Genomic DNA, 19,446 nt, shown 5'->3' with positions numbered 1-19,446 from the left:
CATCACCTGTGTGTGTTTACACTGTTGTGTCCAGCAGGTGGAGCTCTAACATCAACTAAAGCTTCACTACGTGTTGCTGGTTTGTTAGTATTTGAATATATTCATATCTTTCTGTGATTTTATTTGTTAGGGTAACATTAATATAATATAATATGATATAATATAATATAATATAATATAATATAATATAATATAATATAATATAATATAATATAATATAATATAGGCTCACATAAGGATGTAACAGAGAGGACACAGCAGGGGCGATTTAACCTCTGTTATAGTCTGCCGTCATTTCTCGTCGCTGCTCTCCGGTTTCTACTTTATTCCTCCTCACTGTTCTGTGTTAAAGGTCCGGACACTGAACAGGGACAGAGTTGCTCCGTCAGTAAGCGGCTACAGAGGTAGACACAGAGCCGGTGCAGCTGCATGTTGTGACCAGCAGGTGTCAGTCTATCACAGCTGAACCTGAAGCTTTCACAACTCATTTCTTACTGACTCTACAGCACCACCTGGTGGCGGAATTTATACAAGACTTAACTCATGAATAAACCAACTGCAATGCAAATTAATTCATTAAATGAATTAAATTACTCACAAAACCCCACAAGTTTATCTTAGAAAAGCACAGTTTCTGTGTTCAACATTAAGTGTTGTCAGCAGCCCCAGGAGTTTATGAGAAATGCATTTGTTTTGTTATGTAATGTATGTTTTCTTCAACAGGGTAAAATAAAACCTACTGTGATCTCTGTCTTTACGTATGTTAACTAAAAACTTCTAAGTTTGTATTTTGTGTGTGTAATTTATTTCATTTGGTTTAATTTGCATTGCAGTTGATTCATTCACGAGTTAAAGCGTTGTATAAATTCCGCCACCAGGTGGTGCTGTAGAGTCAGTGAGAGATTAGTTGTGAAAATGTCGAGAGAAGAAGAGTCAGTTCAGTGTTGTTCACAGCATGACAGTAGCAGCTAGCTTAGTTCATAGACATGTATACGTATATATGTGTGGTTTATTAAACAGCTGAGTAAACATACTAGTGTACAGACTGTCACCGCTCACTTTATCACTTCCACGTCACGTCTGGTATTTGATATTTTCCTTCCCCGGTTTTTGTTTCAGTGTTTCGGGACTTGTTAAAGTGTTTTGCTAATGTAATTTTGTTGTATGATATTTAAAAATGTTTTCCAAAATGTAAATTTGTCTCAAACTTTGTGAAAGTGTTTCACATTTTGTATTGTTGTTTTGCATTTCCCGGCCACAGTAATTTCCACAGTTGAACCACAGATTTCCAGACTGTGACAGAGGCCATGAACGCAGCATCACCATGCCCTGTTGTTTACATGCGGTTACCTAGCAACGGCCGCCCAGCGTTTCGGCTGACTCCATTAATTATCCCGGTTAGCTTCTGAGTGACCGGGGTTGAACCTGCTTCTAAGCTCCACACAGGTGCTCCGGATGGCCGGTGTGCTCATAGATCCGAGCCGGGCTCCGGTGGCCTTCGGGCGGCGCGCGGTGCCGCAGCTGTTCGGGGAGCTGCAGCAGCTGGAGGCCGACAGGAAGCAGCGAGCTCTGGCTTCACTCTGCGACCTGATGCACGACCCGGAGAAGCTCTACCAGGCTGTGACTGGAGGTGAGACAGCTGGCATGAAGCAAATATACACAGGGGGAAGTACTCAGATACTTTAATGCAGTAAAAGTACCAATACAGATATGTACAAATACTACATTACAAGTCCTGCATGAAAAATCCTACTGCAGTAAAAATACTACAGTATTATGAGTGATGTGGTTAAAGTGTTACAGTAAAAGTAATTAACAAAATTAATAATATTTTACTATTCAAACTGAAGTGGACTTAAAGTGACTCTATAAAGGAGTTCCTGCTTTTAATGATGTAAATCACAGTTTACTCATCTATTTATTTAGTTTTGTTTAAACTGTTTGGTTTAAATGTGCTTTGTGAATAAATGTGACTTGACATACTCTTCTTGTGTTGCTGCAGGTTTTGTGGAGCAGCTGGAGGTTTTATTTAAGGACGAAGATTCATCAGTGAGAACGAAAACCTGTGAGCTGCTGAACTGTTGGTTAGTGACTGATCCTGAGTCTTGCTTCACAAACTAAAACCTCCAAAGACCTTTAAGAACCCACAATGAGGGAAATCAGAAACAAAGAGTATTGAAGATTTAAGATCAGATCATTCTAACAAACATTTAATTCATACTTTCATTGAATTGATGAGCAGGACTTTGAGGACTATTGAGGGAAATCAATCCCATTGTTACACTGTATGAGGATAATTTCATTTATTTCAAACACAATAAAAGAGAAAGATTTTATATTTTTAATTAAACTGTACAATTCTGTGATATTCCATCTAAAATGAATCAAAGACTTAAAAGGTTATTTAATCCATTTAGAGAGAATATATTAGAGGGTTATGGTAAAAATGTCTAAGTGGTGTAACCATAAAAACTTTGGAAGTAAGGAAGGAATAAAGGAAGGAATGAATGAAGGAAGGAAGGAATGAATGAAGGAAGGAAGGAAAGAATGAAGGAAGGAAGGAAAGAAGGAAGGAAGGAAGAAAGGAAGGAGAATATATTAGAGGATTATGGCAAAAATGTCTAAGTGGTGTAACCTTAAAAACTTTGGAAGTAAGGAAGGAATAAAGGAAGGAATGAATGAAGGAATGAATGAAGGAAGGAAGGAAGGAAGGAAGGAAGGAAAGAAAGAAAGAAAGAAAGAAGGGAGGGAGGGAGGTAGGAAGGAAGGAAGGGAGGGAGGAAGGGAGGAAGGAAGAAAGGAAGGAAGGAAGGAGAATATATTAGAGGATTATGGTAAAAATGTCTAAGTGGCGTAACCATAAAAACTTTGTACCAAATAATTGAACGTTGCTTAAAAACAGTAAATAGTCAATAAAACACCATATCAACTAGTTTGGCATGATCTTACATCCATCCTTCCTTCCTTCCTTCCTTCCTTCCTTCCTTCCTTCCTTCCTTCCTACCTAACACCATATCAACTAGTGTGGCATGATCTTACATTATAACTTTTATATTAAATAAAGCTAATGGAATACTATTGTTCTAAATATTACATTTAATCTGGAGAATCATGGAGATCAGGAACCACATGAAGTGTCTCAAAGTGTAACCACCATTTAAAAAGCTGTTTTGTTAAACTTGTGAAGAAGGTGATATAACAGGAAGTGGTTTTACAGAGAAAGATCCTGATGATCACAACTGCTGCCTGACAAAGTTAGAAGCTCTTAACAATTACTCATAAACTGATGTTTTTTAGATTTAGTCAGGTTTGCTCAGTTAATATGTCTCATGGTGTAACCCTAGAAAACATTGATGATTCATAAGAATTCATTAAAATTAATATTTACTTTAAGAATTACATTTCAGATATTGAGACCAAAGCCATGTGCTTACACAGGTGTTGAATTTGATTTCAAAATAAAATGTCAAAGTAACTGCTGACATCATTTGAGTCCTTTCTGTTAGAGGACAATTTAGTCAGATATCAGTAGTTTATGATGCTAATTAAAGATGGATCATAAAAAAACTACTTTTGAACATGTACAGTAGCTTTAAAATACCTAAAAACTAGAGCTGGGCAATATATTGATATTATATCGATATCGTGATATGAGACTAGATATCGTCTTAGATTTAGGATATCCTAATATCGTGATATGTCATCAGTGTTGACCTTACCAGACTGTTCTGTTATTTATCTTTTACCCACTTTGTCATTATATCCACATTACTGATGATTATTTATCAAACATTTCATCGTGTAAATAGCACCAAGAGTCATCTCTACAATATCATTGTAATATCGATATCGAGGTATTTGGTCAAATATATCGTGATACTTGATTTTGTCCATATCGCCCAGCCCTACTAAACATCTAATAATTAATTCAGAGAAATGTTACTCAAACATAACATCTGTAAAATATAATTATTTACATTTCTGCTTTTTAATTACAAATAGAAACAAAACTAAAACAATAACTCTAAATAAATAAAATAGATTTCCTCCATTAGATGCCATCTTCTAACATGGAAAAGTCTTTTTACTCTGCTATGAAGTTTTTTGTTAACTTATATCAATATATACTTATTTTTTAAATACATTTTTATAACTTATCAGTGAAAGTGAAATATTATTGAACTGCTGTAGATGTTGCTGATGCTGTTCTAAGTATGAACCAAAACTTGTCTCTGTGAGGAAGAGTGAGATACATTTTTATTTCAAATTTAAACCAACATATTCTTGAAGTGGAATATTTTAGTTTAACTTACACATTTGTTGAAACATTTACTAATAAAGACTACAAGATAGTGAGAGCTGAACTGTTGCATTATTTAGTTTCCTCCATCATGGAAACAGTGAGTCAGTGTTGGGTCTGAAATGCACCAGACCTCCAGGAGGGAGAGAGAGGAATCCATCCTGGAGTCACTCAGTTTATAAAGGCTCCAAACAGGTGACAGCAATCCCATAATGATGTGGGAGGAGCCAGACCATCCAGGAAATCTGGAAAGAGGGAAGCAAAGGCAGAAAAATGGGAAGCAGAGGAAGACCAACACAGTTCCTGTTAAGGTCTAGGGCCGTCACAAGGGATCCTTTATGATCCACTGAACCTCTCTGTGTGTTTTACACTGTTGTGTCCAGCAGGTGGAGCTCTAACATCAACGAGTGAGGTAAAGTCTGTTTTCCAGCTTCTCTACTGCAGATCTGATTGTATCTGACTCTAATAGACTGTTTTCATCTCATGTTCTGTTGATGCTTGTATTACTGAGAGTGTGAAATACTTTAATGTGGTTCAGGTTGGATTATTGTCCCAACAGGTGGGACATTTGTCCTGGGCTAACTCTCCCTGCTGCAGCCATTGAAAACAAATACAACCATCAAAACACATACAGCAATACAAAAGATAGTACATCAAATACAATGCAAAAAGATAATAAATACAGAACAAATGAATACTCAATACCACCTCCACCAATGTGGTCTGAACCACATGATCTGGACCGCTTGTGAGCACATTGATTTTACAGTGCAAACTAAATGAGTCCTGGTCCACATTGAAGGACCACCAACTCAACTCATGAACTCTATTTTCTGGCAGAATAAGTACTTTGCTGCCTCCAGGTGTAAGTTGGCCTTTACTCTGCATCCAAGCTGTGTTCAACTTGTTTGATAAGAGGATAAAAAATGCATTATTTCTGTTCCACCTGTTTTCCCCAAACCTGTTTCCATTTTCAAATAAGTAACTGAAACAGAAATTCAACCAAAGTCTGTCTGTGGAGAAGATAAAACACTGTTTGGAAGGATTTACAGGGATGTAGGAAGACTGAGGACGGTTGTAACAGTTCTCACTTTCACCAATAAGGGAAGACATAAGAGTCTGAGTGATCAATTTCATGTATAACCACTTCCTCTCTGACCTTGCATGTGCAGATTTTACAGCAAATATTTTCAGGTAAGAAAGTATTTTTTTTGTGCCAAGTCTATATTTTGATTGATACTGACACTGTATAATGTGTCTTACACTGCAAGATCATTCTTCAGCTTTTGAACCTTTGCAGGTAGCTCACTTCGACCCTGATTTATCATTACCTACTGAATGAAGGTGAAAGTGTTTTTCAAGCACCTTGGGTACTGAAGGTGGAGTGCGTATACTGTAGGTAAAGCCAAACAATACGCACGTTGCTTGAGGTTGGTTGGTGAGTGCTTCCATTACAAGGCTGCCCTCTAGGATGCTGGGCTTGCTGGGTTTACTGGGATTGCAGCGCTGGTGTCCTCATAGCAAAGGATTCCCACTGGAAAGACCACAGAGTCTCCCTCATTAAGAGCCTATAGTGAGAGAAACAAGACAAAAAGAGGATATTCAGGTTATTTTTGTCTACAATCGGCTGTATGGTCTTCACAAATATTATGATTTTTATAATTCACAGTGGTTTTAATTTTAGATAATGTTATATAAACAAAAAGTTCCAGTTTATAAATTAGTAGTACTTTAATAGAGAAAACAACTCACCTCATTCAGGCAGAAATGTCCTTTAAAAGTGTCCAAACTTGTGAAAAAACAGAAAAATGCAGGCAGAAAATGTATTGTCCGAGGAGCATGCAAAGTGCAAAGACCTTAAATTGCTCAGTGAAAATTAGAAAATGGCGCAACTTTCTCAGTAACCTCCAACGGACAAGCACAGGCTTGTCTTGAGTTTTGAGCCAATCACAACAGGGCAGCACTGTGGCCTGAGGTAAAACTTGATAGTTTAAGTTTGTTCAACTTACACAAATGAGTACACTCAATGACTCAATGTCTCATACACTCTTCATATACTCAGGAACAGGAACAGGAACAGGGCAGACTTGAAATAACTGCTCTCATCTAGGTTCAGACAACATGGTTCTCCTCATCAGTGCCCACGAGCTCATCCTCACTCTCCTCAGGTAGAAAACCTAACTTTGCCCTGACTTGCATGTTCTAGCTAGGATGAAGGCAGCTATGTAAACTGACTATATTGTCAAATATAGCACAACATACTGATTACAGGTCCAATTTTTATACTATCTGGGGTATATGTCACAGTGTATTTGCCACTTGTAAAGCATCTAAGATAAATTATCTTCTAAGAAGAAAATATTTTAGGCCCTTTGACGACAAATGTGCACAAAAGTAGACCAACATATAATTAGGGTGAGATATTAGAGTTCCATCTGGTAAAACTATGATTTCAATTGGTGTCATTTATAAAGCAAATAATACATTACAGTTACAAAATGTCTGAAATTACAAACTATAGATGAAAATGTTATTATTTTACTTATAAATGTAATCAAACGTCGTAAACTTAGTCTCAGAGTAGTCTAGTCCTATGTGAGTCAATTACAGTTCAATTGGTTGAATGCACACAAATCACATCTATATTCACATAATGTTGCCATGGCAACAAAGTAATTATACAATTTTACAAAAAACTTATCAGATCTAAATTGGTTCTAATGATGAAAATTCATAGCTAACTTGTCCCAGAAAGTATTTAATTTTTTTTCTTGAAGGTATTTTGCCTAAATATTGATCAATTAGCCAACTTTGGACACCCTCAAATCATGATTCTCAGAGCCCATGACCATGGATAAAGAGGGCGCAAACAGCATATCCTGCTAGTGTGATGTGATCAATCATTTGTTATATCAAACTAAAAGACCTACCCTTTCATAATAAAACAGTAAAATATGAATTTTATATTAATGCCTTTTAGTAAAATTGAGATAAAGTAATTTTTGCCATATGGCAACACCATGCAATAAAGGGTTAAAGTTGTATTTACTCAAACTGTTTGCATAGAAAGAACTTTTGGGTTTATAGTGTACTATGGACTCTGATAGGTGCAGATCAGTGTGTCCTCAGGATTAGGGTTAGGAATCAGTCACTACTGTCTGTATCAATTCCACTACGACACTGATCACTCTGCTCAGGTAAGACAGACACACACTCAAGTTCATGTTTTATCATTTTGTACTTGGTTATTGTACTTAAGTAGATTTTGCATGTATCTGTATTTTATTTTTCTGATGACTTTTTACTTTTCCTCCCTACATTTAAACACAAATATCTGAACTTTCTTTTCCTCACATTGTCAAAACAGACTTGTTACTTTCGACCTCAGTGACTTTATAAAAAGTAGACATAACGTGTAAATAAGTGATAAAAAACATCTTTTTTTGTCTTTTAGTGTGTGCGCCACTTCATGTCCCCTGATAAGATGACCACTTGGGTGGCTGCCCACATCGAAATCTGCTACTGGATTCAAAGTCCAACAGTGTAGCTGTGGGAATATGACCAACACATGCTGAGCACTGTTCACTGTTTACAGAAAGCACAGTTATCAAAAGAAGTAGTGTGAATAATTGATGGTAAACAATAATTTTTACTTTTGTACCTAAATACATTTCAGAGCCTGTACTTTCTTGCTTTTACTTGAGTAAAGGAGATGAATCAGTACTTCTACTCAAGTACGGAATGTGACTATTGCCATCTCTGGATCTACACCACTAAGCTCTTCCTTTTAGCCATCAGTGATATGTTTCATATTTTTTTTATTGATGTGTACACAAAAATAACAAAGGCACTTCCATATATCAGGGCACATTGGTGTCAGCATTAGACATGTTTGTAAATAAATAATAGTACAAGAAAAGAAAACAGGGGGGGGGGGGGGGGTTACATTGTCACAAAAAAATCCATGAATGGTTGCCAATTATCGTAGAATTTGTTCAAGTTTCCCCTTGTTGAATATTTAATTTTCTCTACTTTCAAAAAGGCATTAACCTCCTTAATCCACTGTGTGCTGGAAGGAGCTGTTGTGGATAGGAGGTGGCGTTTAGCAATCACAGAGGTAAAAGCTATTACTTCCAATTCTTTAGTAGAGTATTGGGTATACTCTTCTGGAAGACCAAAAATGCAAATGTGTGGTGAAGTGTCGATAGTCTTTGAGAAATGTTTTCCTTTGAAGTAGTGAGGACCAGACACAATATCCTCACAGTGATGGTCTCAAACTCAATGTTTGGGTTCTCTGACTTAGTGTTTTTCCTTTATTGAACATTTGCCTGTAAAAAAAAAAAAAAAAATTAAGAAAGAAAAAGAAATAAGATGTCTGTCTCTCAGTTGCAGTTTTTAGATTTTAAAGAGTGAACAAATGAAATCATTCAAACTATGAAACATGACAGTTTTGAATCAGTGGTTTAATCAGTGTGAGCAAAGCTTTCCCAAACTGTCTCTTGATGTTTTTATCTGATGTTGTTTCAGGAAAGTTGGTGACAGAGACTCTTTGTCTTCAGCAGGACTCCTCAAAGAGGACACAGAGCAGAAACACTGACACCAGTAAGTATCCACTGTTTGTGTCACCTTAACACTTTTTAATGAGCTCATTACTGCAGCTGCACTCTGTTTATTTCTTCTTCTCTCCTCCAGATCAACCAGTCTCATGTTTTACACCACATTATGGCGACGGCAACACCTGGTGAGTTCAGTCAGATCTGATTATAACCTCATAATACTGCAGTACTTTTACTGTAATACTGCATACTACATCACTATAATACTGCAGTACTTTTACTGTAATACTACATACTACATCACTATAATACTGCAGTACTTTTACTGTAATACTGCATACTACATCACTATAATACTGCAGTACTATTACTGTAATACTGCATACTACATCACTATTACTGCAGTACTTTTACTGTAATACTGCATATAGTCTTAATAAAACATTGTGTCTTTGAAACTCTGATCAGTTCTGTGAGTCCTGAATGAAACTTGTCTGTTTTGACTCATTTTAATAAAACAAAACATTAAATATGATAATCTATAAAAACTGTAACTTGGTGAGAGACACAGTGAGCAGCAGCTGGATCATCGTCTGATTCAACAGATAGAAACTAACATGGCCCGACTCTCAGATGACTTCCTCTCTTTACAACAGCTGTTTTTAGAAAAACACTTTTTGAAGATACTGAACATTGTAACGCTGTTAATACAAGGAGAAGATATTTTAGCCGGCCTCAGAGTTACTGGTGTGATAAAGAGAATCTTCTTTCTTAAAGCAAAATTTAAATCTCATATTTATACAGTGTGTCTAACAGTCTCTCTACTGTCAGCCTCTTGGTAACTTTTTAAAAGTCATTTCTTAGATGATATTTATAGGAATGCTGGAAGTGGAGCAGTTGTGTTGTAGTCTTGCTGCAGAGATTTCACTCAACATGATTAATTTCCAGAATAAAATAGTAACTGGACTGATCAGGGATCAGATAAATGTAACAACTCATTAATAATAAATATTATAACTATATCTTATAATCACTGAAATCTCTGCAGCTGATTTTCTCTGTCAGATGACATTCATTCATCTTTTATCTGATGTTGTGACAGTTAGTGAGTAAAGCTTACTTCTATACCTCAGAGACACAGAAACATTTATAGCTTTTAACATTTAGCTAGAATGTGAATCAGACTTCAGTCCACCTCTGATGTTTATTAGATGAATTTAAACAGCTTGTTTAGAATCAAATATTTCTCTGAAGGTTAATGAAGTGACTAAATGTAAAAGTGGAACAGTCAGAGAGAGGAAGAGACATTTCTTAATAAGCTTTAAAAATAAACTGGAACCTGACCTAAGTCTAAAGGTTTACACAACAACACAGTCTGAACCTGGAAGTTTAGATATGAATATGTACAGTATATTACTTATCAGTCTAGAGGAATATTAGATACATAAATGTTTGATGATTGATCTGATTCTTGTTTTGTTTTTGTTTTTTTACAGATGATGATGATTTAAAGCCTCAGAGGAGCAGCAGTCCTGACATAATTCGTCCTGCCTGTAAGTTGAACTGATAAGAATTCTTCAACAACATTTTATATTTCATGAATGAAGTAAGAAATATTATAATGTTTATGAAAAGAAGGAAAAGATGTGGGGTTAAATTAAGATTGGTGATTAGATTAGATTTAGATTAATCTTGGTGCCTGTATGTTGGAGTTTACCCCGGTAGACGAGAGGGTAGCCTCCCTCCGCCTTCGGGTGGGGGCACGGATCCTGACTGTTGTTTGTGCCTATGGTCCAAACAGCAGCTCAGAGTATCCAGCCTTGTTGGACTCCTTGGAGGGGGTGCTGGAAAGCGCTCCCTCTGGGGATTCCCTCGTTCTGCTGGGGGACTTTCAACGCCCATGTTGGCAGTGAGACCTGGAAGGGTGTGACTGGGAGGAACGCCCCCCCTGATCTGAACCCGAGCGGTGTTCTGTTATTGGACTTCTGTGCTCGTCACAGATTGTCCATAACGAACACCATGTTCAAGCATAAGGGGGTCCATATGTGCACTTGGCACCAGGACACCCTAGGCCGCAATTCGATGATTGACTTTGTAGTCGTGTCGTCGGACTTGCGGCCACATGTCTTGGACACTCGGGTGAAGAGAGGGGCGGAGCTGTCAACTGATCACCACCTGGTGGCGAGTTGGGTCTGATGGTGGGGGAGGATGCCGGTCAGACCTGGCAGACCCAAACTGGGTCTGCTGGGAACGTCTGGCAGAGTCTTCTGTCAAAGAGAGTTTCAACCCACCTCTGGGAGAGCTTCGACCACGTACCGGGGGAGGCGGGGCCATGTTCCGTGCCTCCATTGTTAAGGCGGCCGACCGGAGCTGTGGCCGCAAGGTGGTCAGTGCCTGTCGGGGCGGCAATCCCCGAACCCGCTGGTGGACACCAATGGTGAGGCATGCCGTCAAGCTGAAGGAGTCCTATAGGGCGTTTTTGGCCTGTGGGACTCCGGAGGCCGCAGGCCGCAGGCAGGTACCGGCAGACCAAGCGGACCGCAGCTAAGGCGGTCGCTGAGGCAAAAGCCCGTTCGGCGAGGCTATGGAAAAAGACTTCCGGACAGCTTTGAAGAGATTCTGGACCACCATCCGGCGTCTCAGGAGGGGGAAGCAGTGCGCCGTCAACACTGTGTACGGTGGGGACGGTGCACCACGACTCGGTACGTTGTGGATCGGTGGAAGGAATACTTCGAAGACCTCCTCAATCCCACCGACATGCCTTCCGGTAAGGAAGCAGGGCCTGGGGGACCCGGGTGTGGGCTCTCCTATCCGTGGGGTGGGGGTCGGCGAGGTGGTTAAAAAGCTCCTCGGTGGGAGGGCCCCGGGGGTGGATGAGATCCGCCCCGAGTTTCTCAAGGCCCTGGATGTTGTGGGGCTGTCATGGTTGACACGACTCTGCAGCATCGCATGGATATCGGGGGCAGTGCCTCTGGATTGGCAGACTGGGGTGGTGGTTCCTCTTTTTAAGAAGGGGGACCGGAGGGTGTGTTCCAACTACAGGGGACTCACACTCCTCACCCTCCCTGGTAAGGTCTATTCGGGGGTGCTGGAGAGGAGGGTCCGTCGGATAGTCGAATCTCGGATTCAGGAGGAGCAGTGTGGTTTTCGTCCAGGCCGTGGAACTGTGGACCAGCTCTACACCCTCTGCAGGATCCTTGAGGGTGCATGGGGCCCAACCAGTCCACATGTATTTTGTGGACTTGGAGAAGGCATTCGACCGTGTCCCTCGGGGATTCCTGTGGGGGGTTCTCCGGGAATACTGGGTACCGGACCCCCTGATATGGGCCGTCCCTTCCCTGTATGACTGGTGTCAGAGCTTGGTCCGCAACGCCGGTAATAAGTCGGACTTGTTTCCAGTGAGGGTTGGACTCCATCAGGGCTGCCCTTTGTCACCGATCCTGTTCATAATTTTTATAGACAGGATTTCTAGGCGCAGCCAGGGTGTGGAGGGGGTCCGGTTTGGTGACCTCAGGAGTGGGTCACTGCTTTTTGCGGATGATGTGGTCCTGTTGGCTTCATCAGACCGTGACCTCCAACTCTCACTGGATCGGTTCGCAGCCGAGTGTGAAGCGGCCGGGATGAAAATCAGCACCTCCAAATCCGAGTCCATGGTCCTCAACCGGAAAAGGGTGGAGTAGGGCTGGGCGATATATCGAGTATACTCGATGTATCGCGGCTTGTTCTCTGTGGGATGTAGAAAATTACTATATCGTGAATATTCGAGTATACATTCAATTTACACGCAGTTTGTTTTTAGTCGCGGCCCGTTGAACTACAGGTTTCTCTCACTCTCTCATCTCTCCGCACAGAGAGATAAAACAAGCGCACCTACTTACGTACATCACATTCTGTTGTGCGTGCAACGTCATATGCCCGGTAGCATGTAGCAGCAGTAGCAGCGATCTCAGGTCGCGGGAGCAGCAGGTGATATGGACAAGTGGAGGAGGGAGATTTAATTCCCAAAAAAACAATTCAGGATCCATCATCTGGCGGTGGTTTGGGTACAAGAGGGAGGACGTTGAACAACAAACCGTAATATGTAAAGTATGCCATAAAAACGTCACCACAGAAGCTGGTAGTACAGCAAAGTTATATCACCATTTGTGCTTGAAACTCTGCAAGAGCACATCTCCGGCCAGTGACATATTGAAGAAAGTGCCGAAGCAACCAGCACTGACGCAACTGAGTCTGGTGTCTTCTTTTTCCAGAACAGCAATACGACTAAAATAGTTAAAAACAGAAGGAGATAACGTTTGCAGTAACCCACCACACAGAGAAAGACATGGCCCCAGTGAGTGTGGTTAAAAGCCCGGTTTCAGAAAGATCATCGACACACTTGATATAATCTACGTAGCAGAGTCAGCTCTACCTTTATATCCTAGTGGCATTATGCACAAAATGTGCACTTTAATTTAGTGTTATTTTGATGTGTCATATTAGTTACATCATGCATAAAAGACACTTTATTTGTTTTGAAATGACATGTTTGTGCCACTGCTTAATAACTCTTTAATAAATACAGTTTTGATGAATTTGTTTAGTTGTGATTTACGCTTTTGGCATGAATGTTTAAAATCAGCATATATTAATGTAGTATAAACAATGTTTTAATGTAGAATCATCATACTGGCATGATTGTATGCATCAAAGTGTTAATTCAAGGCTAAGCCAAAATATCGAGATATATATCGTGTATCGTGACATGGCTTAAAAATATCGGGATATTAGTAAAAGGCCATATCGCCCAGCCCTAGGGTGGAGTGCACTCTCCGGGTCGGGGATGAGATCCTGCCCCAAGTGGAGGAGTTCAAGTACCTCGGGGTCTTGTTCACGAGTGAGGGAAGGATGGATCGGGAGATCGACAGGCGGATCAGTGCGGTGTCTGCAATAATGTGGACTCTGCACAGATCCGTCGTGGTGAAGAGAGAGCTGAGCCGAAAGGGCAAAGCTCTTGATTTACCAGTCGATCTTGGTTCCTACCCTCACCTATGGTCATGAGCTTTGGGTAGTGTCTGGAATCCAGACAAAAGATTCAGACTCTGGATTATATTGTAAAATGTAAGTTGTGAAAAATTTTCACCATCTCTGACTCTACTACACGGAGGACTCAGCTCCGCCCCTCTGAGACAGAGGAGAGTAGCAGCCTTGTTGGCCTGCTGCTGCTTTCTGTCCGTTCACGTCGCGTTGCTCTCAGAGAGTCTGTTCAATGCAGGAATACTACTACTTTATTCCTCCTCACTGTTCTGTATTAAAGGTCCGGACAATGAAAGGAGGACAGAGTTAGTGATAACGTTGACATAGTTTATCACATAGTGACAAGTGTGTTGTCTGCATGCCAATCTGATCTCTGTGTGTGTTACTGTGTGATTGTGTGTGCTACTGTGTGTGTGTGTATGTACGTTCAACAGTACTAATAAACTTCCCCACACACCTCCATTCAACCCTGCAGCTCAGCCTCAAACCTCTGAATGTGAAACACCTGCTGCATATAGCTGAAGCAGCTTTATGTTGCTTTAGTTGGTTCAGTTTAAAAAGTCTTAATGAGAGATCTTCTTTATTTCCATCTGTAAAATAAATCAACTCTGATCCTGATCCACTTCTAAGACATCTGGAAGTTATTGATTGATTAGCAGACAGTTAGTTTAGAGGAAACACTGTGGGAAAAGATATTTACTGAAACAGTTTTTTATATGTTCATAAGTAATTAACTAGTTGAATAGATAATCACTTCTGCTTTCTTTGTTTCACAGCGGAAATATAGGAATTAGTCTTTTTTGATTGTTTGATTGGAACATTATGAACTGAAATTTCTTTCTTGTGTTTTGAGGTGTCATCATCACTCATACCAGTAGTTAAATTACTAAAGCACAAACATCTTTTTTAGATATAACCTCTTAATGTTGCTGTCAGAGTGTACTCATTTTTCTTCCCTCCTAGACGGTCAGACTGAGACCTCAAAACCATATTCTCTCAAAATTCTGTGGGAAACACTAATATCTCCACCCTAACTGCTCGCGGCAATTTTCACTGATCTTTGTCAATTAGATGGTTTTATTTGCATAGAGAGTGCCCATTTTGCGCCAAATGTGCCCTATGTCTTTATTATTACATATTTGCTATTGCAGTATCCTAAAGTAACAGAAAGAAATCAAGTTACATTACTTTAATATTATGGTACCTGGATTACTTTACTGATTACATTAACAGGTAACTAGTAACATCGGAATACATTTTTAAAGTAACCCTCCCAACCCTGTTTCCTCCACAAACATTTCAACCACCCAACATCACAGAGCATTGGTTAGTGTTGTCGGGAGTTTATTTCCACATATATGGCAAATAAAACACATTTCACACTGTTCTGGCAATATTTATTTATCAAGAAGCACAAACTCATTCGTTGTCTTTCTCTAGTTTATTCAGTCGTCTGCAGACGGACTCCTTGCTGTCTCAAGCGTGAGATGGCACAGCGAGCCCAGAGCAGAGGAAATTGTCATATTATATACAATACATTATCTCTTGAAAGGGTGACCTTGTTCTATCATCAGAACAATGTAAGCACAATAGTCATGTCATAATGTGTGTACAATCAGGACAATGGTTAATCAGTAGATTATAACATACATGATATTCACTCAATCAGCATTTCATGGTGGTGTCATGGTCACCAGATTATGACACACACATACACCTAATCATATGACATAGTTGCTCATTTGTTTCAGAGAAGATGAATAATAAGAATTCCCATTACAACACTTAAAAGGGAAAGTATTTTAAAGCAGAGCTTAACTCAGATCTACTTACCATGAGGCCAGAGACAGTAGTATACCCTGCTTCTCCTCAGGTGTCACGTTCAAGTGCACAGAAGTAAATCAGAAATTCCTGCAGTAAAATAATAAAATAAGTAATAATCATGCACCTTGAGTAATGACAATGAGGCAGCAAATATCAAATCACAGTAAAATGTTTGTTTTGGATAAGAAAACAATTCTACTAGTATAAAATGAATATCTGGATGAAAATATCTTCAAGACCTGAAGACACCAGTAATCACTGCAAAATTAAACAGTGTCATTGTTAGTGTACCCAGCAGTGAATAAAATAAAGAATTAATTTGTATATTTCTGTTTTCTTACAGTCACAGGTGATGTACCATCCACGGAGCGCAGAAGCAGTATTGGTCTTCTGCCACCTTCAAGTGAGTCTGACTGAACAATTATACATTCTTTCAGTGTTTATTGGGTTAGAGTTTATTTAGGGTTAGTGATTTAAGAAATTAAATATCACAGTTATAAGACTGATAGAAAACATTACTAAAATAATAAGATTTAAATCACTTTTCATTTCAGTGTCTGAGCTGAGGGTTGTTCTGCTGGGGAACAGCTGGTCTGAGAGGAGTTCAGTGGGGAACTTCATACTGGGAGAAACTGAGTTCAACACTGAAGAAGAGTCAGATCGCTGTCTGAGAGCCAGTGGACTGATTCAGGAGAAAAAAATAGCTCTCATCAACACCCCAGATCTGCTGCATCCAAACATCACTGAAGAAAAACTGTCAGAACATGTAGAAACCTGTGTGAGACTCTCTGATCCTGGACCTCATGTGTTCCTGCTGGTTCTACAGCCTGAAGACTTCACTGAGAAACACAAGAAGAGAATACAAACAGTCCTTGAACACTTCAGTGATCAATCATTTAATCATTCAGTGATTCTGATATCAACACAAAGAGAGGAGAGTTCAGGTTTGATGGAGAAATATGAGGAACATCCACAGTTAGGAGACATGATCAGTAAATGTAGATCCAAGTTAATTTGGCAGAAGAACCTTGAACGTCCAGAGCTGTTAGAGATCATGGACCTAATTGTGAATGAGAACAATGGAAATCATTTGAGCTGTGAAGTATTTGAAGATGCAGCATCTGATTTACCAAGTGAACATGGAAGCCTGAAACAAGAAGAAACACACAGGACCAACTTAGATACTGTAAAAGCTGCTGGTGAGTTCAGGAACATTTTATACTGTGATGAATACAAATGATCTGTGATGAAGTTTGAACAGTAAGTTAAAAATTAATTTGGTTTACAATTATTTTTTACAGGGTCAAAATATCTCTGGAATCCAGCAAGAAACAAGTTCAACTGTGAGTAAACTTAACTAATTATTATAGTAAGGTAAGGTAACTTTATTTGTACTCGATGGTAGATTTGGTTCACAGTTTAAGTGATTTGGCATCATCCACACAAAACAAACAAACAGGTCAGACACAGTAACATAATAACAGCAAAAAGTGCCATCAGTGTGTCCTTTCAAAGTGCTGGACCAAAAAGAGCATTTAAAACCAAATCTATAACAAGAAGTTGATGCTCTGTAATTGATGTTTTTGTCTTTTCACAGGGTTCATGACTCAGACATCATACACTCCATCACCACCTGAATGTACAGACAGACAGTGTAAGTAGATTACATTTAGACCTAATACTATGTGAAGATATGTGTTTATGTGATGATTGTTGATCGGCAAAGATGAATCAATCTGGAATTCTCTTTTAATACATGGTATATTCGAGCTCGGTTCATGTCTGCATGCCTTAGACACTGACAATGATTTGCTCCAGAGTACGAGGTACAGTACGCATTTTAAGCATAATGTGATATCCTTCTGGGGCTTTGCCAGCAATTCTGGTCTGATATTTGTCATTCGTAGACATGTTTTTCTAGATAGGGTTCATACTAACACTGTGTTATTATGGTAACATTTTATTTGAAACTGGATCAACTGCATCCTCTCAAATTCTCCTTGTTAGTGTAAAAGCTGAGCCTTGTCCTCCTGCTGGGAATGTTCCTAAAATGCACTGTTCGACTTGTTATTTAAGACACGTGTTACCACTAACTTAAAACATGGGCCAGCAGAGGTTAAATAAAGTCCCTGATCAATATTTTACAACTCATGTAGCATTGACACTGAAATATTTTAAGTCTCAGTGTCTCTTTATCACCAGTTTAGCACATAATTCTGTTGTACAGTATAGAAAAAATATTGATTTCACTTTTAGAGTACATATATTCCCAAGACTGGGATGTTGGAGACAAGACTCCGTCTTTAACTGCATCAAAATGCTTTAATGACCAGAAGTTTTAGGTGATGTGTTATTTAATGGTGTAGCTACAGAGTTTATAGTAAATACATGAATAAACAAGGCTAGGCATGGAAGTGTAGCATTTGAAAGTCAGTTTCAAGTATAATTTCCCAAACATCATCATATCAAAAATGACTATATGATTTTTAACACCATAACAGAAATAACATAGCTCATATCTGGAAAAAATAGGAAGATTAAGGTAGCATAGGAAATGCTTACAAAAGCATCCTAAGTGACACTGACATGTTTTACAATGAATGTCTGTGAAATGCAGAGTTAAATCGCTCATTAAAACAGCAGTAATTTCTTTCTTTCTTTCTTTCTTTTTTTCATCATTTAATACAAATCTAAATGAAATACATTTGAATTTAATTTAATTTAATACAAATAAATTAATGCAATTAAATACAATACAACATAATTAAATTGAATTAAAATTACTCACCCAAACTTGGCTTACTGCAATCACTGAAATATTGCATTAGATATAATTTAGCAGTGCATTAAATTAATGCAGTGCAGTAAAAGCATAGCAAGCACATATACATTTGATAAAATATGAAAGGCAGTAACTTTATTTTAAGTAGGTAACTGTGTATTATATAGGAACAGTTGTAAGTTGCCTTATTAACACATATGTATCCATACATGAAAACACTTGCATGCATAAATATGCACATATGAACATACAGTATAAATTTAGAATGAATGACTGTGTTTACAGCTAATAAAGACATAATATATGTCATATATGTGGGGGGTTTTAAAAATCAAACTCTTGATTTCTGTCACTGTAATCAGATGAAATTCATCATTTCATTTAAATCTGAAATACAGGCTGTAAAAGTAGAAAGTCCACCAGCTGCCACGAAACATCAGACTGCCATGGTGCAATCAATTATTTTATACTGTATCCTTTATTTAATGAAATGTGATAGCTATAATGATTCATTTATTGTAATTCTTTCAAATTTGTTCTTATATGAACATAAGAATAAGGCTATAAGGATGTTTTTTCATCATGATTAAATATCTGTTGTGTCTTAGAGGATGAATTCAGGTCAACTGTTGTCACAAACTCTGAACTGCGATCATGTGTTTTTTTTCTCCTTGTTGTTTTTCAGTCTCTACACTGAGGATTGTGCTGGTGGGAAGAAATGAAAAGAAAAGAACAAAACTTGGTAACTTCATTGCTGAGAAAGAAGAATTTCATAGCCAAAAAAATCCCTCCTGTGTGGCCGCCTGTGGAGAGTGGAGAGGAAAACCATTGACTGTAGTAAAAACTTCAGATATCTTCAGTCAGTCTGAGCAGACAGTGAGAGAAGAAGTGAGGAGGTTCATGAATCTGTGCTTCCCTGGACCAAATGTTCTGCTGCTGTTAGTGAAACCTTCTGAGTTCAATGAAAA

At 38.8% G+C, this 19,446-nt stretch overlaps 2 protein-coding genes across 2 annotated transcripts in view; both read left to right on the top strand.

The window, feature by feature from the left end:
* Positions 1-19,446, top strand: part of LOC128364600 (GTPase IMAP family member 8-like) — a 185,905-nt gene that overhangs the window by 103,796 nt on the left and 62,663 nt on the right. The gene's annotated exons all lie outside the window — the stretch shown is intronic.
* Positions 7,438-19,446, top strand: part of LOC128364193 (uncharacterized) — a 39,909-nt gene continuing 27,900 nt past the window's right edge. Inside the window, exons 1-5 of the mRNA XM_053324731.1 lie at positions 7,438-7,497; positions 7,755-7,935; positions 8,828-8,902; positions 8,993-9,041; positions 10,353-10,409. Of these exons, the coding sequence (XP_053180706.1) occupies positions 9,023-9,041; positions 10,353-10,409 (76 nt within the window). The 5' untranslated portion in view covers positions 7,438-7,497; positions 7,755-7,935; positions 8,828-8,902; positions 8,993-9,022. The remainder of the gene's footprint in view (positions 7,498-7,754; positions 7,936-8,827; positions 8,903-8,992; positions 9,042-10,352; positions 10,410-19,446) is intronic.

The sequence above is a fragment of the Scomber japonicus genome, chromosome 9 (genome assembly GCF_027409825.1).
Source record: "Scomber japonicus isolate fScoJap1 chromosome 9, fScoJap1.pri, whole genome shotgun sequence".
NCBI lineage: Eukaryota > Metazoa > Chordata > Actinopteri > Scombriformes > Scombridae > Scomber > Scomber japonicus.
Note: the sequence above shows the minus strand (reverse complement) of the source record. Positions and strands in the feature narration are given on the sequence as shown.